A 26,030-nucleotide genomic window follows, 5' to 3' on the forward strand; every position below is an offset into this window, starting at 1 on the left:
ATTAAATTGATGAAAGAAGGAATATAGATTTATCTTTAAAATTATGTAATACTGTATCAAATTCTTAAGCCAACACGTTCAAAAGTTTGACAGTCTGCCTTTGATTACTCGAAAACGCAACGATTTAAACAGATGTGATTTATGGTGCTATCTTGCAACCAAAATTATAGATTTCCTTTAAATTTTGATTTTTTTCTGTCTATATGGATGCGTGTGAGATCTATAGTTCAAAATCGCAACTAGCTGTCTGAAGGAATTTCAGTATTGCATGTTAGAAAAATTGTAGATGTGTATCAAATTTTCCATGCAATTATTACGAATTACTATTTATCAGTTATTATTATTATTATATATCAATTATTATTATTACGAATAATTATTTATCAATTATTATTTTTACGAATTATTATATATCAATTGTTATTATTATTATTACGAATAATGATTTATCCATTATTATTATTACGAATTATTATATATCAATTATTGTTATTAAGAATTATTATTTATCAATTATTATTATTAATTATTATATACCAATTATTATTAATACGAATAATTATTTATCAATTATTATTATTACGAATTATTATATACCAATTATTATTATTATTACAAATAATTATTTATTAATTATTATTACGAATTATTATATATCGATTATTATTATTGAGAATTATTATTTATCAATTATTATTATTAAGAATTATTAAATACCAATTATTATTATTATTATTATTACGAATTATTGTTTATTTATTATTATTATTATTACGAATTATTGTTTATCTATTATTATTATTACGAATTATTGTTTATCTATTATTATTATTATTACGAATTATTGTTTATCTATTATTATTATTATTACGAATTATTGTTTATCTGTTATTATTATTATTATTACGAATTATTGTTTATCAATTATTATTATGAACTATTTTATATCGATTATTATTCTTATGAATTATTATTTATCGATTATTATTATTACGAATTATTATTCATCAAACTATCTATTAATATATATTCAACAGAATAACTCGATAATGGAATTAATTAGATTAGTTAGGGATTTATTTTTATTATTGATTTACCTTTATTATACGATATCTATTATCTTTTTTATTCTATAAGGTTAAATGCAAAAGCGCCATATAGTAGAAGTATGGAAGAAGGGCGAGAGGAGCATACTGCTCTTCATTTTAATCACAACCAAATGAATTATTATCTTTATTATGCGATGAAATTAATCACAAAACGAAACATATTGTTGAAGTATGAAAAAAAGTTGACAGGAACAAACAAATCAAATGTATTTATTGCTGAATATTATTCAATTATCTTTAATACAGGATAGCTATTATATTTATTATACGATGAAATTTAAAACAAAACGAACCATGATGTAGAAGTATGGAAAAAAGTTAAGAGGAATAAACAAGCCAAATGAATTCATTGTTGAATATTATTCAATCCTATTTATTATGCGATAGTTATTGTCTTTTTTATTCAATGAAGTTAAATACAAAACGAATCATATTGTAAAAGTATGGAAGAAGGTTGAGAAAAGAATACTACTCTTTATTTTTATCACAACCTAATCAACTCATTGTTGAATGTTATTGAATTTAGTGTGAGAAACTAAAACTTATCTTTACTTATATTTTATTTATTTGTTTTATTTCAGGAACAGCCCGCTGATCGAGCATCTGCAAATAGATACATCAGTGTAACATCTCAAAGCAAACTGCCTATGTGATATTAAAGGAGCAAGCGAAAAAAAGTTTACGGAATATGACATAATAACTTGTCACTTTAAAAAAAAATAACATTATTTAGAATGGATACCATTAGTTTAATTTTGAAGATATATGTACAATTCTGATGGCATCAACTTTCAACAAATCTTGACGTGTGTTCATTTTATTTCTTGAACTGCTAAAGGCAAATTGTTCTGTGATAAGTAAATATTAAAAAAGAAGTTTTTTTTGTGATTTGAAACAATTAAGTTTGTTCTTTGATAAAATACAGGCTGTAACGCCATGAACTAGAAAAGCATGTATTTGTTACAAGGCAATAACGAATAGAGGGTGTAAGTAATAATTAGACAAGGCGCATACCCTGGTCTAGGTCCAATACCTGATTTCTAAATCCTTAATGACAGGCATATACTTCCAATTGGGAAAATGCTCTTAATGACTTAAATAATTATATCTTATACTGTTTAAGTCAATAAATATAATTCTGAAAAAATTAGAAAATTTAAATTTTTATATACTCCCCCTTAAACCCCTTCGTAATTGAGGATGAGAATTGTAGCTGGTTCTCGCCACCCTGGAGGGTACACGAAAATGTGAGGGTTTGGCTCCTCCCATCGATGGCGGGACGTGTTTCCTTAGGGATGGTTTGTAACGTGGCCGGTGAAGGCCCTTAGATTCAAATACAGTTCCCACCAGTGGTGTTGTAGCGGCGGTCCGATTATTCAGCTTTTTATCCGTGTGCCTTCTAGGCGGATCAGAGAGTCAGTGATAGGTCTTACTCCTTCCCCCCTACTATTAGTCATATTTAATAAATTATTTGAGCATGTCATTTTAATAAAAATACTTCCATCTTTTGCGGCTAAAATTGATTTTTTAAAGCGCCAAATTTCTTTACTTTAGGTCAATCAAGGTTGACAAGTTGAAAGATTAAAGCATCTTTTACTTAAAATGTGGCATACTAATTATGATTAACATAGCTGGTGAGACTATATAAAAATTTAGACTGTATAATTATCTCAGAAATACATTAACAGAAGCAACTTGAAATAAAATTTTCCATTTTTCCAATTGGAAGTTTGCCTGCTCCTTAAGATTTAGAAATCAGCTTTAGGACGCGATTAGAGTGGAAGTACTATTGCATAATGTGCCATTGCTGTTGTTATCTCTGTATGTAATATTGTACAACATTAAGAAAATAATATAAAATGCAGGATTTTTATAATGAAAAATATTATAAAGGTCTTACATTTTACAGCATTTGAATATTGTTAAGCAGTATTGTATATTATTTTTTACAAATTTTACAATGTTGTCCAGTATTATGTAAAGAAGAGTGTAAGTTTTTCGGCCAAAAATGTGAAATTTTAATAAATATTGCAATACATTAGTGTGTGTACACAGTGCTCTTTTTCTAAGGCAATGAAGGTGTTATTTTATTTTTGAATGGTTTCATGAAATTTAAACAGTGTCATAATGCGCATTTTTTTTAATTATTAATTAGCTTATATTGCTTATTTTTAGAACATAATTTCTGATTATAATCTTATTTGTGTAGTCATGTGATGCATATATAAATCGTATATTTATTTTTGAAATGTATGTTCGCAAACTTGAAACTGATTTTTTTTTATTATATTTTTTCTTTATCGCTTACATTTATTTGTAGAATCATTTGTTGCTATATAAATACTTTAATAATTACGCAATAAGGATTTTTTTTTTTTTACTACTCTGATGTTTAACAAGTTTCTATAGTTAGTAAAAAGAAACTAATTTGTTTAAAAAATTAAATATTTCTTTGAGATTTTATATATATATATATATATATATATATAGTGTGTGTGTGTGTGTGTGTGTGTGTGTGTGTGTGTGTGTGCGTGCGTGCGTGTGTGTGTGTGTGCGCGTGCGTGCGTGCGTCCTGTTTTCTTGTAAAGGGAACTTCGTATTTGTGAGATTAAATTGTGCCATAAATGTTAAACAAATCTCATGTGCCAGTTAATCATAATCCATGTTGTTCTATGAATTTAAAATTGGTTGTAAAGCGAAAAGTGAAATTATGAAAGCTTTTTTTTTTTTAATTAAAAATGTAATTTTTGCTCTTAATGGATTTTTGGCCAGACATGAACTGTAGAAGTAGTGTAGATGAATGTGCATTTCGAATTTCAGTTTAAGACTAATTCATTGTTCAGAAATTTTAAAAATTTCAAAACCATGTATAAAATAGTTCTCAAATGTTCTTTTTACATTTATATGTGAAGAAAAATTCCAATATTCAAAGTAATTTTTCTATAAATTTCATTTTACTTCTTGGCATTGTTCTTTCAAAGATATTCTTTGCATTTATACCCTTACACATTGCATATGAATTTGTGTATGTAAGAAAATAATGTGTTCAATTTGCATTCAGATATTATTATGCAATTAATGTTATTACATATTGTTCATTTATTTTATTTTAGAAATTTTAAAAAATGTAACACATTAAGCACATATTTTTTCATATGTCAAAAATAATTATGGATATAGTGGTATTTGGCTAATTCAAATTCTCTCTCTCTCTCTCTCTCTCCATCACCTCTCTCCCTCTCACTCTTGAGATTCTTATTAGTAATTCAAAACAATTATTTATCTGCAATTCGGACTCATTTTGATAAATTCGGAACCAAAACTAAAAATTAGCTTTATTTCTTATTTTTATTAGTATAGTCCATACTCTATATACCTGATAATCATTGATAATAATTCTTTAATGCTATAATTTTATTGAAGTACTTAACTGCTCTATGATGCATTGATTAAGAAATTTCTTATTAAAAAAAATTTGAAATTTTTAGTTGTACTTTTTTTTAAGTTTTATTTACAATTGTTGCATTCAAATGTTGAATAATATTTATTGAAATTTTTCTTTTATTGAAATTATTACTTTCAAAAGCAGTAAAAATATTTTAGTTGTAGTTATTATCAAATTACTCATTTATTAAAATATCTATCTTGTAATTGCATTGTATATTTTTTAACTATAATTATTATCACTTCATTAAAATAACTTTCTGTTTCTATATAATTTATTACAATTGTTACTTATGAAAAATAAATCTTTATTAGCTTTTTGAATTTCATTACTGTTACAACTGTTCATTAATGTTTTGAAGTTCATTACTGTTCTTTTGTTCTCACTTTAAATTTGTCATTTTCTTAAATTGAAGTTTAATTGAATAAGCCATACTTTTATGGTAGTTTCTTCAGCTTCAAAGGAACCAAGCTCCACTGAACATACGATTTTATTTTCTCTGTACTTTGTTAAATTCCACCTTGTAGAAACATTTTTTTTTAACTTTATATGTATGGTAAAAGATATTTTTAAATATTGTTGTAATTACTCATAAAGTAATAATAAAAATGAATTTAATTTTTAGGTAAGATTGTGGAAATGTTAAAGATAAATGTTCCTTATATTTTATGTTCCGTAGGGTAGTTTTTAGCATTTTGGCTATTTCAAAAGTGTGTATGCAAATTTCTTACATGCAAAATTTCATTATTCTGATAACTGAAGTGAAATGTTGTTTAAATGGAGTTAAGTAGGATGAAATAATCGCCTGCAGCATACTTCTTGGAAAAATTTGTGTTGAACTTAAATATATGCCTCCCCAGGTAACACAGCCTGTTGCACACTATATTGTTAAATATTGCCCGATATTATATGATATTAATCAATATTCCGCAATATTATACAATATTGCGAATGCCATATTATACAATATTGCGAATATTGATCAATGTCATGCAATATTGTATAGTATATGTGTGCTATTAGTGTTATGATGATCTGTGTGGTATATATTCATATTGATTTGATATCAATTTGTTAATCTCTGAATCGTACCATGGAGCATTTATTGTATGTAGATTTTATGCAAACATGTGTACTTGCATTTTGAATGGCAATAATTTTTTAATTGTTAGACTTATAGTTTGTTGATGTTTTATATGTGTAAATAAAAAAAAAGGATATTTGACATATTTGGTATTTTTATTTTTGTCCTGTAAATAAATAGTAACAATTTCGGCATCAAGCATAGTAATATTTCATTTTGGAAGTTGACCCAGTTTGTTTTAAGAGAAAATAATATAGGCAAGTACATTTTCCATGTAGCGCAGCCTGTTGCACATTATTGTACAATAATGTGCGATATTATATGATATTAAAGAATATTTCACAACATTAAACAATAGTGAAAATATTAATCAATGTCATATAATATTCTACAATATTTGTATGCTACTAGGGTTGTACTCTCAGTTTATATGTTATATTATTTACAGCTCGCATGCGTTAATTTTTTTTTTCTGGATTTGACATGGATTCTTTTTCAGTATGAATTTGTGCCACAAGAACAAAAGAAGTTTCGCTCTCACGCAAGCGCTATGATTTAATTCTATATCTAGATTGTTCATTTGACATGTAACAGCTCACTAGCCATGAAAAAAAATGTATTGTTATTGAAGAATTTTCATAAAGATAAAATAGTTTGGGCGGAATGTCTAGCCACTTTTTCTTTAATTTCATAAGCAAAAAAAGTTAATCCGTGCGATTTTTTTATAAACAGCTTTATTAGCAAAGTGAATAATTTGCGTGAATTTATTTTTTATCTTTGAATGTTAAATTAATAATATAAAATAGACGGTTTTTAAAAATAATTAAGAATTATTTGGCTCTCATTCTCACTAAGCTCTGAAATGTCTATAAAATAACTTTTACCGTTTTTCATAAGCAATTAAAAAAAAATTGAGTTAAGTAGACCCGAAAAGGATAGAAGGGTTAAATCAGATCAGAAGTGGAAGAAATATGGTTACGAAAACAATCGATTTATACAGAATAAACGTGTACTATAGGCTCATCATAAAATTTTCACTGTTGCCATCAGACCAAGCATTCCTAGGTACTTTTCCATTTCTATAAATATAAAAGCAAGCGAGCATATAGCTCTTTATAGAGTAGGCCATTCACCTCAAATTGTGGTGCAAGGGAGAAATCTGTCGTATCCACTTTCGGCACTGTTGAAACATGATAATACTTTTAAATAAGCATATTTTTGAATCCATGTAGCCAAACTGTTAAAACAATATTTCTATACTAGAAACATAATTTCTTTCCATTTTTAACCAAACGTGAGTTAAGGGAAACGTTCTCGATTATCTAAATTTCAGTAACAAACAAAAGATTTTTTTTTTTTTTTTTTTTTTTGCAAGTAACATTTACTATTCAATATAAAATTCAGAATCAATGTTTTATTTTAATTATAAAACAACAGAAAAATATTTGTTTCTTAAAGTATTGTTTCTTTAATAGCAAATCGAATGTGTACTGTGATGCGATAGTTTTCAAGTTCATAACCACATATCGGTGTGCTCAAAAGAATAATTGTGAGTAAAATCACTTCAAAACTAGTATAATATATGAGCATAAGTTTAGTAATTTTATAAGCATAAGTATATTGAGTTATAAGTTATAATATGAGCATAAGTTTAGTAAATTTAGGCTCACTTTAATAAGCTAAAAATAAAAATTTCAAAAAGTAACAAATGTGCTTGTAATTTGAAAATTTTTAAAATTATAAGATCTTTTGCGTGACAAATAGCCTCTAAAGTTTAATATTATTTAGCAGAAAAAATTAAAACATGTCTAAAATCGACAAATGTTTGTAAATATTGTTGTATAAAATTTCATATGATTCTAATGATTAGAATGTGTTTGTTCTATGTGAACTAAAATTTACAAAAAAAAACTTGTTTTGAGAAGAAAAAAATATATATATTTCATTGGGCTCCTAAATATCTTAATTTATTATTAAAGAATAATTTATATACTTTTGAGATTGCAAACCCATACAAAATTAAACATTTCTGTAATCAGTTAAATAACCCTAAGAGCACAAAATGCCTTAACAATATTGTTACAAGATCCACGAGATATTGTCTGGCATTCAGAATATCGAATGACATTATAGAAAAAACATACAATATCTTGTGCTAATAAGGATCTCTAATTTTATTAGACTAAAATTGAAAAATAAATTCTTTTTAAGGTACAATTGTTCCCAGAAACGAATTCTGCTGTTTTCGAAAATTTTGACTGAAATACATATGATTATTTAACAAACTGGACGTTCTCCAACTCAAAATACATGATACATTTTTTCCCCCGATCTATCCCACACATCCCCAATAAGTCATATTTCAAATACAAATCTATAAATAGCTAAAAAATATGTGACAAATTTCATCCACACAGATCGTTCTTTTTCTGTGTCATCGTGTTCAACAGTAATCGTGTGTATGTGTGTGTGAGAGGTAGAGAGAGAATAGCAAGTTCCAAGTTAACATATCCATTTCCATTCATGAAAGAGATTAATGAGATCCATATAGTTCTCGAACGAGAATAGCTAGTTCCACACCACCGTTTCTCTCCTTCTCTGTGATCCACTGAATGGTTCGTGTGCGAAAATAGGTGGGTCCACTCTATCGCTCATGAACGAACGACACGCTCAGAAATGGTGAATGGGTAAAATCGTTCATTTAGATGATTCGTTCGTTGAAGAATGACTTATATTTAGATCCTTCGAAGACGCTTCGAAAAATTTGGGGTAAATTCTTATGTTTTGCTAAATTCTTATTTGTGACTTCTACTAGAGCCACACTTAGCGGCATATATTTTACAAATATTTAACAGGCAGCTTAAAAATATACACATACTGTATCAGAGGAAAAGAAATTCCACACTCTTGTAAAAAGTATTTAACCTTTTTTGAAAAGCTTTATTATCCGACTATTGAGACCTGTATTCAAGGAACAGTAGTTAAACATTCATCATTTCAAAGTTGTATTTCATGCATCATTTAAAGAAAATTCATCATACCTTCTACTTATCGAAATAACTCGCAGGCTGTATTTTAATATGGAAATGAATGAGAATATACACATTGTTGATTCTTCTGCGAAACATCCGAATGTTAAAGTCAGATATCATTTAGACGATGCTGGGAAAAAAATATGGAAATGTGAGCTCTGCCATAAAGTTTTAACTCAAAGACCAAGTCTGAAAAGACATATATTAACTCATTTTGGTGAAAGGCCATACATTTGTGAAAAATGCAACAAATGTTTCATATCAATGAGCAGACTCAAACAACATATGAAGATTCATGATTGTATAAAGTCTCATATTTGCAGTGTATGTGCAAAAGGATTTTTTTACTTGTCTGATCTAAATAAACATATGTTGTCTCATACTGGAGAAAAACCTTTTAATTGCAATTTGTGCAACAAAGGTTTTAGTGCTTCATCAAGCTTTAAAAAGCATCAGTTACTACATTCAGGTGAAAAACCTTTTGTTTGTGAAATTTGCAACAAAGCTTTTTCACGAAAAAGTGTTCGAGATACTCATCTTCGGATTCATACAGGGGAAAAACCACATACATGCGAAATATGTGGTAAAGGTTTCGCTGACAAATCTGCTTTTTCTAGGCATCGGCGTGCTCATACAGGAGAAAGACCTCACACATGTGAGTTGTGTAATAAAAGTTTTGCCAAGTCATCTACACTTAAAGCTCATCATTTGATTCATACAGGAGAAAAACCACATGTTTGTAAAATTTGCAGTAAAAGATTTCGTCAGATTTCTGAGCTTAGGCAACATGAATGGGTTCATTCACGTGAAAAGCCTCACATGTGTGAGTTATGTGGTAAATCTTTTCGTCGATTGTGTGAGCGAGATAATCATTATGTGAATCACACAGGAGAACGGTCTTTTATCTGTACTATTTGTAAAAAAGCTTTTGCTAAAAAGTCAGTTTTAAATAGGCATATGCTTATTCATACCAAAGAAAAAAAGTTCTGTAAGTAAAAAATGTACAAAGGATGAAATCATTATAAAATATTAAATATTGTAAGAAAGATTCTATTCATTTTGATATATTCATAATTAAAGTTTCTAAATGTGTCCTTTTTATATTTGTTTACTTTTAATTTTATAAATTAATATTATTAAATATGTAGCCAAAGTATTGTCATACTGAAACCACTTATAAATTTCCCATTTTTTTTTTTTAATTTAATGATTTTTTTTAATTGTGAATCAAACAACTGCGATTATTGATTTTTTTTATTGCAACTGAAGAACAATTTTCTATTCTATATGTAATGATGATTTTTTTTAATTTCTAAAACTCAATCCTCAATATGGACTTGTATATTATTTTATTTCATTAAGAATTTATATGATAAGAATATTTTTATTAAATGTATAATGCAAGCAATCATTTACCTTATAAAGTTAGGATGCAAAAACCATTTGTGTAAAGCTTTTGGTAAAATTTAATGTTACCTTATATGTGCCAAAGAAAATATGAATAAATATTTTAATTAAAGTTGTTGTAGTTTTAATATATTTGGCTTTGTAAAGATTCTTTTTCTTATAGCTCTTTGAAGGAAATTCATGATTAAAATTAATATCAGGAAAGAAATTCATTTAAATTTACTTGCTAAAATTCATTTTCATAGATTTCCTTCATATTAGAAAGTTTCTTCTTGTCTTTCATAAGTTGTAATTAGAAGATGGAAATATGTCATTCATCGTCCATTTAGCTGAAGGAGATGCAATTCAGTGTTAATAGTTCTTTTTCTTTTTTCAATAAAAAACTTTTAGAAAATATTTAGGGAATTCTCACTATCTGAATATTAAGGATTACATTAAAGAAAACTTTTTGTTCAAACAATTTTTATAGATAAATTTTGGCAAATTAATATATTAGCAGATTTTAAGGTAATAGAAACCATAAAGTGTTGAAGCAAATTACTCTTTATTTGTAGGTTTAAAGTATTGGTGCTTAAAACATTGTGAAAAAATAATTGATGTTTATAAGAAAAACCTAATCTTGTTAATTTGTATTTGACACTCAGGGAAAACAAATAAGTAAAATGGAAGAAAAAAAATTCTGTGGAAAATTATAATTTCTTTAAACCTTAGAAGTAGTAATTAAATTGACATTAGGGTGATTATAAAATTTTTTCAGCTTATTGTAAATAACACTCTCTGAAATACTTTTAACATCACCATCATCACAAGGTTTGTGTGTTAAGCATAGTTGAGGATCATAAATTAAAAAAGAAGGTTATGGAATTTTAATCTGATTACTCTCTTATTTAAAAATTTGTAAGTTTTTATATATTTTCCATGAAAATTCATCATGGCAGTATAGATAAGTATTTTAGGATTTACGTTTAAAAAGATTTATGTTAGATTCTATTGAAATTCAATTAGATTTTTTTATTTTAGAAACTATAAAATTCAAATCATGTTTCAAATTTATAAACATTTCCATTTTTTGGTGTATATATTTTGCATTGTTCATTGTAAGTAGTATTTTCTTTATCCAAAATTATCCTGACAAATGTGAAATCATTTTTTTTTTTTTTTTTTTTCTTATTGAAATACAGAAAAAGATCAAGTGATTAAGCTATTTATGATAGTGCTGAAATGTAATGTTTTGACAAAAGAAAGGCTCTAAGTGCTGTTGCCTTATCAAAAGATTTTAAATACCTATAATCACAAACTAGGCAGATACATTGTACACATTTGAGCTAGATTAAAATAGTTCTGTTTCATAACATGATAGCTTTGTTTGTTCTTCATGGAATGGCATTGTTCATTTATATTTGAAAAACATCGTTAAAATTTCAGAACTTTTTCAGTGTAGTAGTTTTTTTCAACAAGATAAAGTGTAAAAATAATAATTTAAAAAAAAAGGGACTTTATATGACTTTACACATTATCAGGTGTGAGAATATGCGTCATTCTGTATTTAGCACAGTTTCAAACTTTGGTATTGAATGCCTGATCACCACAATTGTACTGTAATAATAAAAAATAACATTTTTATCATTTGATGAACACAGATATGCAATGGGAATTAATTCTATTAAGTATGTGTTGCTGTTTAAAAATCAAAACTACCTTTCACAATTTTTTCAAATTTTATAAAACAAAGATTAAATTTTTTGCAACTAATAATGAATATTGCAAAATTCATAATCATATCTTAAAGATAAAGATCTTGACACAAGGACCATTTATCTTCATCACAGGCTGCGAGGAGAGGGTTATCATCACATTCATTATTGGTTGTAATAAATTCAGTTTCTACACCCGCTTGAAAGATTGAGATGTTTTGTTGCTTGTTAAGTAATAATGTATAAATACATACACTGCTAATTTTCATGAATATAGTATTATAATATTTAATTAGAGAAATTATACTGCTGAAAAGAAAGTAATTATAATTGATTTGTAACGGAAACTCATGAAAACACCATCATCTTTGCCTCATGTATGAGAAGAAGACAAAATATAGTACGATATATTTTCAACAGATACTATTGTAAATTGTAAAAGCTGATGTTTAATAACCTTTAGTCCATTTTAAGGGAGGAGGGAACTATACAAATGCTTAAGTATGTGTACAATGAATTTTCATATATAATATCTGATTTCTTTTTTACATAAATATTATGGCACTAATAATTTTCTGTTATTTAAGTTTCTTAATCTTAGTTTCATGAATTAAAATTTTTTCTCTGTCTAACTTTTTTTTATTTTTTTTAACTCCAACTCAATTATCTAAATTTCTTTTTATTCAAATTTGATTTGATTTTTATTTAATTTGGATTATTGGAGTTTTATTGTACTGAAAGCAAATTCCACAGAAATTAAAAAATTCAGATTCTTCTCAAAATAATGAATAATAGTAATTATTATTTATTATTCAATCAAAATAATAGTAATTTAAATTACTATTACTTGTAATTTCAGTATTGAATAAATAAGTATACAAATCATGTCAAAAATGAAAGCTTATTCATTTATATTAAAAATTATCCGTGAAAGGAATTTCCTTCTTTACCAAAAAATCATAATAATAATTTAGGGGAGGGGAAATGTGTAGTTTTTTTTAAAGAAAACTGCAATTGCTTTTGAGTTCTGCATGAAAGCAATCACTAATACAAACACACAAAATAATTTCAAAAGGATAAATTTGGCATTTTAAAGAGAATATAACGTTTCTGTTAAAACTTACTTCACTAATTTGCATTATCAAAAATTTTACATCTATATTATTTATTGGTATATAGATTAATGTTGGTTATAATAATTGTCTGTATCACTGCAGAAATAAATTCAAAATTATAAAATTTAGAAATCTTAACTCAAAAAAGAATTTTTTCCAACAAGTATCAATATTGAAAGGTATATATTTTCTGCAAATCTAAATTTAATAGTCCAATTTGCTTTTTCCATCCAAATGATATGAAGTACCAAGCCAAATTGTGGCTCAACACTATTTAGATAGTTGTCCTTATGCATTTATCAGAACACGATATCAAAAGTAACAATAAGCATACTCTGTATTTCCTTGCTGAAATTGGGAAGTTAACTTGCTGTGTTTGATATTATTTCTCCATTTCTTGGACAAATGACTTTAAAGATATGGAGAATGTTTTATTGTAATTACTATAAAACTCATGCAATGTAGCATTTTTTTTTCTGTAATATTATCTATGTAAATAATGAAAAAGGTTGCAACAAAAAATATAAACACAAGCATTTATTTCAAATGAAAAACAGTGTTGAAAATGAACTCGTAAATTCTCTTCAGCAATACTTTGTGATTTAGATATGATATCAAATATATTATAAGCAAAGGATACCTTCAATGCCAAAGGATACTATGTCATTACTCAGAAAGTTATAAAAATGGAAAATAATGACAAAAAAAAATAATTAGCCTTATTTTTAATTTTTTTGTGTACATTAGGCACCAACATTTAAAAGACAAAACTCAAAAAAGATAATCAAACATTTTGTATTATTTTTCACAAGATGAAGCATTTACCATTATCTTTTCCTTTTAATTTATTTATTTATTTATCTTCAAATTAAGACAATTTTATGTTTCTCTATATCAGTTTGTGTCAATATTTCTGTCTGCATCAAATTTTGTGAAGATTTTTGTTTATCCTTCTGAATTCTATCTCTCATGTGAGTTTCATAATGTTTCCTGAGATGGGTTTTGCTTCGAAAACCAACTTTACAAAATTCACAAATATGTGGCCTTTCTCCAGTGTGGATAAAACTGTGTATCTCAAGTGCTCCTTTCTGTATAAAACTTTTTAAACAGAGTTCGCACTTGAAAGGTTTTTCACCACCATGAATATAAGCATGCTTATTAAGATCAGATTTAGTCCGAAACCATTTATTACACAATTCACAACAAAACGGTTTTAGCCCGGTATGTGTTAAATAATGAACTTTTAAAGAAGAATTTTGTCTAAAGCTTTTGTTACACAGTTCACAAATATATGGTTTTTCTCCAGTATGAATTCTATGATGATACTGTAGGTGAGATTTACGAATAAACCGTTTTGGGCATAATTCACAGACAAATGCTCTCTCTCCAGTATGAGACAAAATATGTGCCTCTAATTTGGATTGTCTAATAAAAGTTTTATTACATGACTCACAGGTATAAGGAGATTCACCGGTGTGACTCAATACATGATTAGCAAGGTCACACTTCTCGATAAAACTTTTGTTACAAATCTCACAATTGAAAGGCTTAGTTTTAAAATGAGTTGTATAATGCCGCTTGAGCTGCGTTCTCAGACTAAATCTTTTGGGGCACAAATCACAGGGATGAGGTTTTACTTCAAGGTGAGTCAAACGATGGAGATTGAGGGTAGATCGTTTGGCATATGATTTTCCACAATCCGGACATACGTAAGGTCTTTCACCAGTATGAGTACGGCGATGAGTGTATAAATTACTCTTCTGACTGAATGCAGAATTGCAAATATCGCATAAAAAACGTTTGCTTTCTAAGGAAACCATTTTTTTTTTTTTTTTTCAAATATAAAAGAACATTACTATTTTATACGGATATCACGTTTAAATTTTCCATCTGACGACATATATTATTTCAAACGTTGTACTCAGACATACAACAACAACAAAAAAAGAAAACTTCTGGAAAATATATTAAGAATATATCACTGAACATTACAATGCTTAGTATCATTAATTCAAATATCGTTTTGTTTTGCTTAATATTTTAACAAAACAAGTGATTGATTGATTGAGAGGATAATTTTCTTCCAGAGCAATATCGATTTGTTCACTATTAAAAATATCAGAAAAATAATTATAGTTTTTAAATTTCTTAACATACAATTTCATTTTCACCATAAAAAAGCTAATAATTTGTTTAACAACATTGTTATGATTCGATACATTCTGTTGCTTTCTGGTCCTAAAACAAGGATAGCCTCTAAAAAGTGATTGGTTGTACCCGCTCACTTTAAGGTTTTGTATCTTTCGTTTCAATTCAGCTGTTGAGGAAAGAACCGGAACCCGTTTGAAATCTACTCAGACAGGGTGACAAAATATACCGTGTCAATCATCTTGCAGGAGGCGGGAGCTATGCTTGAGGGATCGTATAATACGTAAAAGTGACGAAGTTTACCTCTTTTCAACGCATGCGTAAGGATTGAGAGTTTGTATATATTATTTTTTATAGAAAGTGGGAAAAGGTCACTTCTTAAGTACTTTTAAAGTAAAGGTAAAAGTACGGAAAGTTTGCAACATAATATGAGTATTATAGTAAACTATTTATTAAGAATACTAGTAAACTATTTAGACAGAGTTCTGTTTAGTAAAAAATATTCTTTTAAATTAAATCTTATTTTGAAATTAAATAAGCCAGCTGGATTGAGCTTCCCAAAAGTTCATCGTTATGCCCTAATAAAGGTGTTATCCCTTTTCCTATTCCCACATAAAATTGAGGATCTTGAATGAAGTCGTATATCTTTATTATAACATTCGCAAGCAACGGTTATAAAAAATACTTTGGCGTAAATTTCGTATTTTTACTGAATCTATCACGTGATTTTCGACGGTTTTTCGAAAAGATTATCCCCTAGCATGCGGTTAGTAGAAGCCGAAAATCGAATTTGTGTTTTAGATGAGTTTTTCCCCCAATCCATTGAAAGCAAAATCTGATACAAAACTACAGTTGCAGTCACAGTCATAGAGCAAATAGAGTTTACATGCTTGTGAAAACTATATTTCTAACATACAGAACAACAGACGGTCAACCCCTTGACTGATTTGGTTCCGAATGTGATAGATATCTATACATAAAGTTTTAAATCTATGCACCAAATTTTATCCATTTAGTTCTCTTCCTTTTATTATATTAATTTATATTCGCACAGTCGGACAAATCAAGTGCATCTGAATTGATTTCAATCAAAATTTGGTAGAAGAAAAATTTGGTATAAATATCATGAACCAAATTTCATTTGTCGAGCTTAAAGCGCTATTGAGTTATCCCGTTTCAGGATAGACAAATAGACAGAGAAACTTTATACCATTTTTTTTCTTTTGTACTTATTGATGTCTAAAACGGAGAGATTAGTCAAAATCTCGAGTCAAATTATTTTAAGATTGTAATACTTACTCTATATTTCGTATATGAAAAAGTAATAAATAAATAAAAAGTTTATTGTTTTTTTTTAATGCTGGTTATTTGTTTAGTGCTAGTGTTTAAAACCTGATTTCGTAGGATTTTGTTCATGTTTGTGATGTACAAAGAATTATATTGTAGGTGCTTTGTATTAAACCTTATTATCTAACTCTTTGCGCTTTTTTTTTTTTTTTTTTTCTTATCGTGTTCACCTTTACTCAAATAGCGATACAGACTTCCTGAGAATGGATTTCGTTCAAAATTTGAATAGAAATCATCACCTGTAGTATAAAAACCATGCAGTAAATTTTGTACATGTAGCTCAAATCATTTTTCAGTTATCATGTTCTAAAAACATGTTTTCGAACTCGGGAAGATCTGAAACGTAGACACTAATCAAAATCTTGACTTTCAATTTTTTTTTTCTAATTTAATTTTGTCAATTAATTTATTTTTTTGAAAATTATAATTCTATATACTATCTACATGTACAAAATTTGGTGCATAGTTTTTATACTAAATTTGAAGATTTTTATCAAATTTTGAACAAAATGCATTCTCGGGAAGTCTGTATGGCTATTTGAGTATAAGTGAACACGATAAGTACAAAGCGTAGGGAGATAGATAATAAGATTTTATAGAAAACACCTAAAATATAATCCAATATCATATTTTAAATAATATCTAAATGCGATAATTTAAAATAATTTAAATAAATGAAATTTGGTAGGTAATTTTGTTACTAAAATTGCAATCCTGTTTTTCTGTTATATTTGGGATTCGGATTTCAATCGGTAGAAGAAACCGTTCCTAAAATACATACGCAGTTTGCGGAGCTATATTAAGTACAATACTCTCATTACGGCTCTGAAAATGAAAATTTGGACATTCGTGATGTATATGACCTTTATTGAGGTCCATTTTTGTGGTAGGAGGAGAGACGATAACGTCATTGTTAGAGAGTATATGAAAAAGTTTCAGGGAGACTACTTCTGTTAGAGTGAAGATCGATAAAATTCTTCGAATTACAATAAAATATCTCCATTGATATGATGTGGAAATTAGAAAAAATTTGAAAACTACCGATAAGACTTTAAATTGACTTTTATGCAAATATTTGTCTCTTCAGAAAAAAATTTCGCTTTCCATTTGACAGGTTATGAAGATTAAATTTGCAAAGATGCGAATGTTCTTAATTTTTTCATTTTTGGTTTTAAAAAATTTCATCCCTTAAACCGGAAGGCGTAGACAAATTTTGTTTATTAAGCAATGAAATAAAAAAAAATCAGCTCTTCCGTCCTTTTTTCCACCAACTTTATAAAAATAGAGCTGAATGGATGAAAGAAGATGTGAGAGAATGTAACCAGCAAAGTATTTTAAAGAGTTGTCACAAGCAGTGCTTAGAGAATTTAAAGAATATTCGTACTTCTAATTCAAAAAGTCGGTGCATGACAATGTATTAAACTTAATTAGTTATTATTTTGGAAATGTTCCCCTAATTAAAATAAATAGCAGTGAATATGTACGAAATTAAATGTATTTAATATAGGCACTAAGCGCCTGAAAATAAATAAAAATGATTGAAACAATAAATAGTATTACTGTAACATTAAAATGTTGAAAAATCAAAGAATTGTCTGGAAATAAAATTGATTTCACTGAAAGATACAGGTGAACACGATAATTCCAAAACATAAAAGAGCTAGATGGATAAAATGTGATACAAAGATTTAGCACCTAAAATATCATATTCCGAACCATCAGGGAATTAACTAGCTGTCCCTACTTTAATATACATATAAATGCAATAAGTTAAGTCGCATCAATTTAAATAAATTATATTTGGTAGTTTATTTTATCACTAAAATTGTAATCCTTTCTTTTACCTGTTATAGTTCGAATTCTGGTTTCAATCGTTAGAAGTAATTATCTCCAAAAATGCATATACGGTTTTTCATTACTCTCATATACAGGGCTCTGCAAAAAAAAAAAAAAAAATCTGAGCTTTTGTGATGTTTATGACTTTTTGGAGTCGTTGAAATTACTCACGAGAACAATTTATATATGTCAAAAAAGTAATTAATTAAGTTCATTAACATGGTGTTAGTATCAGGAAATTTTTCCATTACGAAAAGTGAGATTTTTCAAAATGTTTGGCTCAATATGTCTTTATATGTATGTGAGTGACAAATTCCATGCCAAAATTTCCAGGAGTTCTTGAGTTATAAATTAATTTTTTTTTGCTTAAATTAAGTAATAGATATTCAGTAATAATTAATTTTACTATGTGATCCATGTTTTAAAATCTTATATAAAGATAATTTTTAAATTAAAGTTATTTTCTGAAATTCTTAATCCATTGTAGACTTCATACATAGGAAATTTTATTTTGCATAAAAAAAGCATTTTAACACAATTCTGTAGTTTAATCCTTTCACAACTATCCTAATCATAACTTCAGGATTAGATTTATTAAAATATTTGATGTGTTTAAATTACATGCTTATACTTTATTTACAATATATATGCACATATGATATTCTGCATTACCAGTTTTACTTACAATCTGCTTTAAATATCTCTTTGTAATCAACATTGAAAAATTTTAACTTAAAATTAACACAAAAATTTTAACATAATAAAAAACAATGAAATACGTAATTAGGTGACATCAAATTATCAGTACCAATTAGGTGACATCAAATTATAGGTATCATCAAACCAATATTTATTTAATTAAAAAGATTCTTGACTCATGGATTCAATAATTTTTTTTTTAAATATTTATAAAAAATCTTGTTTCAATTGCATTTTAAAATGATTAACTTTTTCATAAATTCTTCTCATTCTTTATAGCAAAGATATCAAACTCATACGTTAGACCAAAATAAACAAAGTTTATATAGGAGACAATTTAAAAAAAAATATTTTTCTTTTTGGAAATGTTGGTCTATTTCAAAAATGTCATAAAAAAAGAAGGAAGGCAAACTTATAACAATGCTTCCTTCTTTGCACCAGGCATCTTCAGCAACCCTCATTTCTATTAGAGGAAATAAGTTGTCATTAGTATTAATTTTAAAATGACACAAGATGAATATCAGTAATTCTGGATCTGACAGAGAACTTATTTCAAGTGAAAATAATTGCTCATATATATAAATACTTCAAAACAGGGAAATAATTTTATAACTCAATTTTCAAACCTGTCTGAGAAATATACATTCTATATCTATGGAGAAAATTTCGAGAAATGAATAAAACTTATTCCAAGGATTTTAAATCCTGACACTTGTTCCATATACAACTCTCAGCCTTAAAATGTTTTCCCTGCTGTATATTTTTGATACTATGCAATTTCTACTGAACTTGATCTGTTAAAGAGTTTAATTAAGAATTTTAAAAATTACAGTAAAAATGTTTTATTTATAATTTTATTATATACTGTTATGGCTACTAGACCATTAACATATTTACTATGGCTCAGACTGTTGTTTGAGGAATAAGATATGTGATAGCTTAAAAATGAATAATTTGTTAACATTTTCTCCCTCGAATTTTTAAAACCATTCAGTAGCAGAATTTACAAACTTGTATGGTAAATGCATACTTGAATACTTCTGAAAATTCTTATCAAAAAATATAAGTATAGAATGCAAATAAGATTATTCTCATTATTATCACTACCACTGCTTTTGCCATACACAAAAATTATTAATAATAATAATAATGTTCTATATTAGTAAACGCGGTTTCTCATCCTGAGTGTTGAAAGAAAGTATAAAGTAATGAGTATATAAATATATATGTAGTCTACATTCTTAGTGATTTTATTAAAATTGTACATTATTAATATAAACATTTTTACAACACAATTATCTATAGATGTGTTTATTAAGAATATATTTTCTAAAGTCACATTTCTGTTATTTGTTAGCATGAATGCAGAAATTTTCTCTTATATTTCACCTTTCTTATTTCATGTCATACCATTTAGATTAGTGCAGCACATATAGATTTCATTACATTATACAGAAATAAGCAAATATTAAAAGTAAAGAAATTTTTTAATAAAGAGATGTCATTTTTAATATTTGGTTAACATATGGTTAATAATGGTTAACATAATTTGAAGAGGATTAATGATTTTTTGTTAATTTTTCTTGTATACTTCAGGTAACAAAACATGTGGTTTATATAAATCTTTAATTAAGGTATTTTTTAGATTTGAAATAAAAAAATCATCTCTAATAATCATAAAAATACATTGCTTTTTTTTAACTGGTTTTATTATAATATGCAATAAAGTATTGTTTGATGTAAGGAAAATATTTCTTTCATTTAATATATTATGTATTTAAATACTATTAAAATTAAATAAAATTATTTTACTTTCAGAAGAGGATGATGCACAAAATGTATCACTTTTGATCCCTTTTTTTATAGGATAACTTCTATTGTGATAATAATAATAAAGATGAATGTATGTGCATTGACTCTCTACAAGCCACATCATTTGACCTACAGGGTCAAATATGGGACATAATTGAAATTAAATACAACCAATATCCTGACAAACCAGCCATATCAGCAAAGACGTCTAATAAATAACGAAGTTAATAATTTTAAATTCTAACATGATTTTGTTATTGGCTATATTTCTATAATGAATTTTGATGAACAAAATCACAGCTTTTGACATTTATGCTTTATTTAGATGTGTTAAATTTTACAAACGTCAAATTCTGATTAGACATTAATAATTTAGAGTTCTAAAACATCATCATAAGATCATATGATTTACAAATTTTTTCAACAAATAAAAATATTAAAAAGCATTTTTATTAATAAAAATTAACATTTACATTTCAAATCATTAAATCTCAGTTTATATATATATCAGTAAATGTTTATATTGCAATCATAAACATTAACAGGTCAAAGAAAACTCCAAACCTATTGAGCTGACTATAACTATTGAATAAATAAAAGGTATTTAAAGTTACAGAAACCCTTTTCTTGCATTTGTTCTTCTAAAAAATATCATACTTCATATTTAATTTTATTTCATAGACACATATTAAGAATTACATTTTCCTAGGTCAAGTTTTTTGTGAGAGTCAATCGAATAATTTGAGCTTTTGTTAGCATGTTAATAAAACATTGGAAGATAATTTTTTTTCCATATATGCATAATGCATTTGTGCACGTTAAAGACCATTTATCTTCATCACATGGTGCAAGGAAGGGGGTGGGGGTGGAGGTCATCACATTCATTATTGGTTGTAATAAATTTAATTTCTCCACTCTATTGCACATTATTACTTGTTAAGCAATAATGTTTAAATACATTCACTATTTATTTTCATGAATATAGTATTATAATGTTTAAATTAGAGAAATTATATTGTTGAAAACAAAGTAATTATGATTAGTTTGCAATGGTAATTCATGACGACATCATCATCTTTACTTCATGTATGAGAAGATGATAAAAAATAGCCTGATATATTTTCAACAGACATTATAAATTGTAGAAGCTGATATTTAATAACTTTCAATCAAATTTAAGGGGAGAAAAACTATACAAATGCTTAAGTATGTGTACAATTAATTTTCACATATACCTGATTTCTTTTTACATAAATATTATGGAACTAACAATTTTTTGTTGTTTAACTTCCCTAATTTTAATTTCATGAATTAAAATTGTTTTTTCTCAATTTATCTTTCTTCATTTAATTTTTAACTACAACTCAATCATCTAAATATCCTTTTATTCAAATTTATCTTATCTTATTTTTATTTAACTTAAATTATAGTAGTTTAATTGTATTAAAAGTAAATTCCACAGAAATCAAAAATTTCAGATGCTTCTCAAAATAATGATAATAATAGTAATTTTATTTATCAATGTATCAATGTAATAGAAATTTTAATTACAAATACTTCTAATTTGAGTATTGAATAAAAAAAATATAGATCATGTCAAAAAGATGAAAGCTTATTCATTTCAATTAAAAATTATCCATGAATCGAATTTTCATATATAATAAATAACTGATTTCTTTTTTACATAAATATTATGGCACTTATAATTTTCTGTTATTTAAGTTTCCTAATCTTAATTTCATGAATTAAAATTTTTTCTATGTCTAACTTTTATTAATTTTTAACTCCAAATCAATCATCTAAATTTCATTTTATTCAAATTTATTTATTTTTTTATTTAATTTAGATTATTGGAATTTTATTTACTGAAAGTAAATTCCACACAAGTTAAAAATTTCAGATTCTTCTCAAAATAATGAATAATAATAGTAATTATTATTTATTATTCAATCAAAATAATAGTAATTTAAGTTACTATTACTTGTAATTTCAGTATTGAATAAATAAATATATGAATCATGTCAAAAAGTGAAAGCTTATTTGTTTATATTAAAAATTATCCATGAAAGGAATTTCCTTCTTTTCCAAAAAAATCATAATAGTAATTTGGGGAGAAGAAATGTGTAGTTTTTCTTTTAGAGAAAACTGCTATTGCTTTTAAGTTTTGCATGAAAGCAATCACTAATACAAAAACACAAAATAATTCATAAATGATAAATTTGACATTTTAAAGTGAATATAACTTTTCTGTTAAAACTTACTTCACTAATTTGCATCATCAAAAATTTTATTTCCATATTATTTATTCATATGTAAAATTATTAATCTTAATTGTAATAATTGTCTGTATTCATGCAGAAATAAATTCAAAACTATAAAATTTGGCAATCTTAACTCAGAAAAGAATTTGCACAAACATGAAATAAAACAAATCTCAATATTGAAAGATATATATAATATTCTAAATTTAATAGTAATTTTTGCCTTTTTCATTCAAATTATATAAAGGACCAAGCCAAATGGTGGCTGAACTGTTTAAATAGACATCCTTACGCATTTATGAGAACATGATTTCAAAAGTAACAGTAAGCATGCTCAGTATTTCCTAAAAATGGCAAGTTGCTATGTTTGATATTATTATTCCATTTCTTGAACAATTGATTTAAAGGTATGGAGAATTTTTTATCATTATCATTATATAACTCATGCAATGTAGGTTTTTTTTTTTTTTGCAATTTTATATGTATAAATAATGAAAAAAGTTAGAATAAATGAAACAAAGAAAATAATCATTAGCATTTATTTCAAATGAAAAAGAGAGTATAAAGAAGTGATAAATTCTCCAGCAATATTTTGATATTCAGATATGGTATCAAATACATTGCGTATAAGCAAAGGACACCATGCCATTACTCAGAAAGTTAGAACTGGCTAAAACTTCATCTCGATTGGCTTTCATCTTGAAGAGAACTCAGAATTACCACACACACACACAAAAAAAAAAAAAAATCTGGCAACTGCATTATATTCTGAAATAAAATTTTTAAAAAATTTCAAAGCTAAGTAGAAAATAAATAATATATACATTACTTTTAGAAGATGTATTAAAACAATAAACAGATTAGAAATTACAATAAGCATATAATCTAAGATTGCAATCAATAATTTTAAACATATAAATATTTTTAACAAAAATTAATTTTATATGTTTCCAAAATATAAAGTAATGACAAAAATTGTAAATTTCAGATTTTGAACTATGATAAAAACAAAAATCATTGCTAAGCAGATTTACATTTAAATAAATTTTAATGCATTCAAGTTTGCTTTATAATAAATTATAATCAGTATTAATAAATATATTTAAAAAAAAATGTTAACAAGCACTAATTTAAGCAAATGAGTATAATGTTTATGCATTACCTCCTATCATAAGTATATAAATTCTCATTCAGTTCAATCTGTAATTTCAACATGATTTTGCGTAATTCTTTTTTTCACGTAGAACTTGCGAATTTTTTTCTGTTTCTAAGTCATTTAAGACAACTATATGTTTCTCTACCTCTGTTTTTGTAAATATTTCTGTCTGCATCAAATTTTGTTTCTCTTGCTGAATTCTATATCTCTTATGAGTTTTATAATGTTTCCTGAGATGGGCTTTGGCTCGGAAACCAACTTTACAAAATTCACAAATATGTGGCCTTTCTCCAGTGTGGATAAAATTGTGTATCTCAAGTGCTCCTTTCTGTATAAAACTTTTTAAACAGACTTCACACTTGAAAGGTTTTTCTCCGCCATGAGTATAAGCATGCTTATTAAGATCGGATTTAGTCCGAAACCATTTATTACAAAATTCACATTGAAATGGTTTTAGCCCAGTATGTGTTAAATAATGAACTTTTAAAGCAGAATTCTGCATAAAGCCTTTGTTACACAGTTCACAAATATATGGTTTTTCTCCAGTATGAGTTCTGTAATGATACTGTAATTGAGATTTATGAATAAATCTCTTTTGGCATAGTTCACAGACAAATGCTCTCTCTCCAGTATGAGATAAAATATGGGTCTCTAATCTGGAATACCTATCAAAAGCTTTATTACAGAACTCGCAAGTATAAGGAGATTCTCCTGTGTGAATCAATATATGATTAGCAAGCTCACACTTGTCACTAAAACTTTTGTTACAAATATCACAACTGAAAGGCTTAGTTTTAAAATGAGTTGTATAATGTCGCTTGAGCTGAGTTCTCAGACTAAATCTTTTAGGGCACAAATCACAGGGATGAGGTTTTACCTCAAGATGAGTCAAACAATGGAGATTGAGGGTAGATCGTTTGGCGTATGATTTTCCACAATCCGGACATATGTAAAGTCTTTCACCAGTATGAGTGCGGCGATGAGCGTATAAATTACTCTTCTGACTGAATCCAGAATTGCAAATATCACATAAAAAACGTTTGTTTTCTAAGCAATCCATTTCTTTTCCTTCTGAAAAATAAAAGTACAACTCTATTTTATACGAATATTACACTTAAATTTTGCCGCCTGACGACATAAATTATTTCAAACATGGGGGTACTTACTTTACCGTGAAAGGTCCGGATATTGCCAATTTGTTTACCTGTTGTATCGCCAAACCGGTTACTGGTAATAACCGCACAGCTCTCTCTGGTAAACCCTGCGTTATGTAGTATGCGCAGTAACGCATTTTTTAAGGCGTACTAATACATGCATTTGTTTTGGATGTATACAATACCGTACATCTATATACGGACAATCTATCGGAATTTTACCTTTGACGTGTTTTTCGCTTCTTGCTCGGCCTAGGTGGCAATAAGAATTGCTTGAAAAAATCTAAGGACAAGAAATAATATATGGCAAATATAAAAATATTTGTTGGTATAGGCATTATTATCAATGAAACTAAAGAAATATTTCATAAAAAATATCTAAATTTAGAAATTTCTTTTTTTTTTTCTTTTCTTTTTTTTTAAGTAAATCATTTATAATTTTGTATTGAAAAATCATGAAATATCTTTTCATTCCACTTGCATCTATAGATTTTGGAAAGATCCTTAACAGAAGATAATACAGAGTATAATTTATCTAAAAAATAATAAAAAGTACTGAAAATACACTGTACGATTAATAAATTTATAACTTTTTCTCTTATTCCACTTCTGTTGTTGTATGAGGACATCACATAGTATTTAAAATACTTTCTTCCGATTCAGAAAAAAAAAATAATAATAAATTGACCAAATTGAGAAATTCTCATTTTTTTGAAGAAGTTGGGAAATAG

The 26,030-nt window shown here is 26.7% G+C and overlaps 4 protein-coding genes across 6 annotated transcripts in view; 2 read left to right on the plus strand and 2 right to left on the minus strand.

Moving 5' to 3' along the window:
- LOC129971582 (protein toll-like) overlaps positions 1 to 5,764 on the plus strand; it is a 48,921-nt gene extending 43,157 nt beyond the window's left edge. For both annotated transcript variants that reach the window (XM_056085481.1, XM_056085482.1), the window contains one exon: positions 1,691 to 5,764. In XM_056085481.1, the coding sequence (XP_055941456.1) occupies positions 1,691 to 1,762 (72 nt within the window). In that variant the 3' untranslated portion in view covers positions 1,763 to 5,764. The remainder of the gene's footprint in view (positions 1 to 1,690) is intronic.
- A 2,592-nt stretch (positions 5,765 to 8,356) lies between these two features.
- Positions 8,357 to 10,111, plus strand: LOC129972300 (zinc finger protein 239-like). Its single transcript, XM_056086386.1, has one exon. It carries the CDS (start codon positions 8,719 to 8,721, stop codon positions 9,664 to 9,666), a length of 948 nt encoding a protein of 315 aa, XP_055942361.1. The 5' UTR covers positions 8,357 to 8,718; the 3' UTR covers positions 9,667 to 10,111.
- A 3,417-nt stretch (positions 10,112 to 13,528) lies between these two features.
- LOC129972435 (gastrula zinc finger protein XlCGF7.1-like) lies at positions 13,529 to 15,029 on the minus strand. Its single transcript, XM_056086572.1, has one exon. It carries the CDS (start codon positions 14,704 to 14,706, stop codon positions 13,750 to 13,752), a length of 957 nt encoding a protein of 318 aa, XP_055942547.1. The 5' UTR covers positions 14,707 to 15,029; the 3' UTR covers positions 13,529 to 13,749.
- An 8,485-nt stretch (positions 15,030 to 23,514) lies between these two features.
- On the minus strand, positions 23,515 to 25,393 carry LOC129972239 (gastrula zinc finger protein xLCGF3.1-like). Of its 2 annotated transcripts, XM_056086295.1 has the most exons (3): positions 25,312 to 25,393; positions 24,152 to 25,216; positions 23,515 to 23,757 (listed from the first exon to the last, which is right to left on the minus strand). In XM_056086295.1, the coding sequence occupies exon 2, from the start codon at positions 25,203 to 25,205 to the stop codon at positions 24,198 to 24,200; it is 1,008 nt and encodes a 335-aa protein (XP_055942270.1). In that variant the 5' UTR covers positions 25,206 to 25,216; positions 25,312 to 25,393; the 3' UTR covers positions 23,515 to 23,757; positions 24,152 to 24,197. The 2 variants fall into 2 exon arrangements, with proteins under 2 accessions (XP_055942270.1, XP_055942269.1); XM_056086294.1 differs by lacking the exon at positions 25,312 to 25,393 and having other exon boundaries at positions 24,152 to 25,305.
- Between the last annotated feature and the right edge of the window lie 637 nt (positions 25,394 to 26,030).

The sequence above is a fragment of the Argiope bruennichi genome, chromosome 6 (genome assembly GCF_947563725.1).
Source record: "Argiope bruennichi chromosome 6, qqArgBrue1.1, whole genome shotgun sequence".
NCBI lineage: Eukaryota > Metazoa > Arthropoda > Arachnida > Araneae > Araneidae > Argiope > Argiope bruennichi.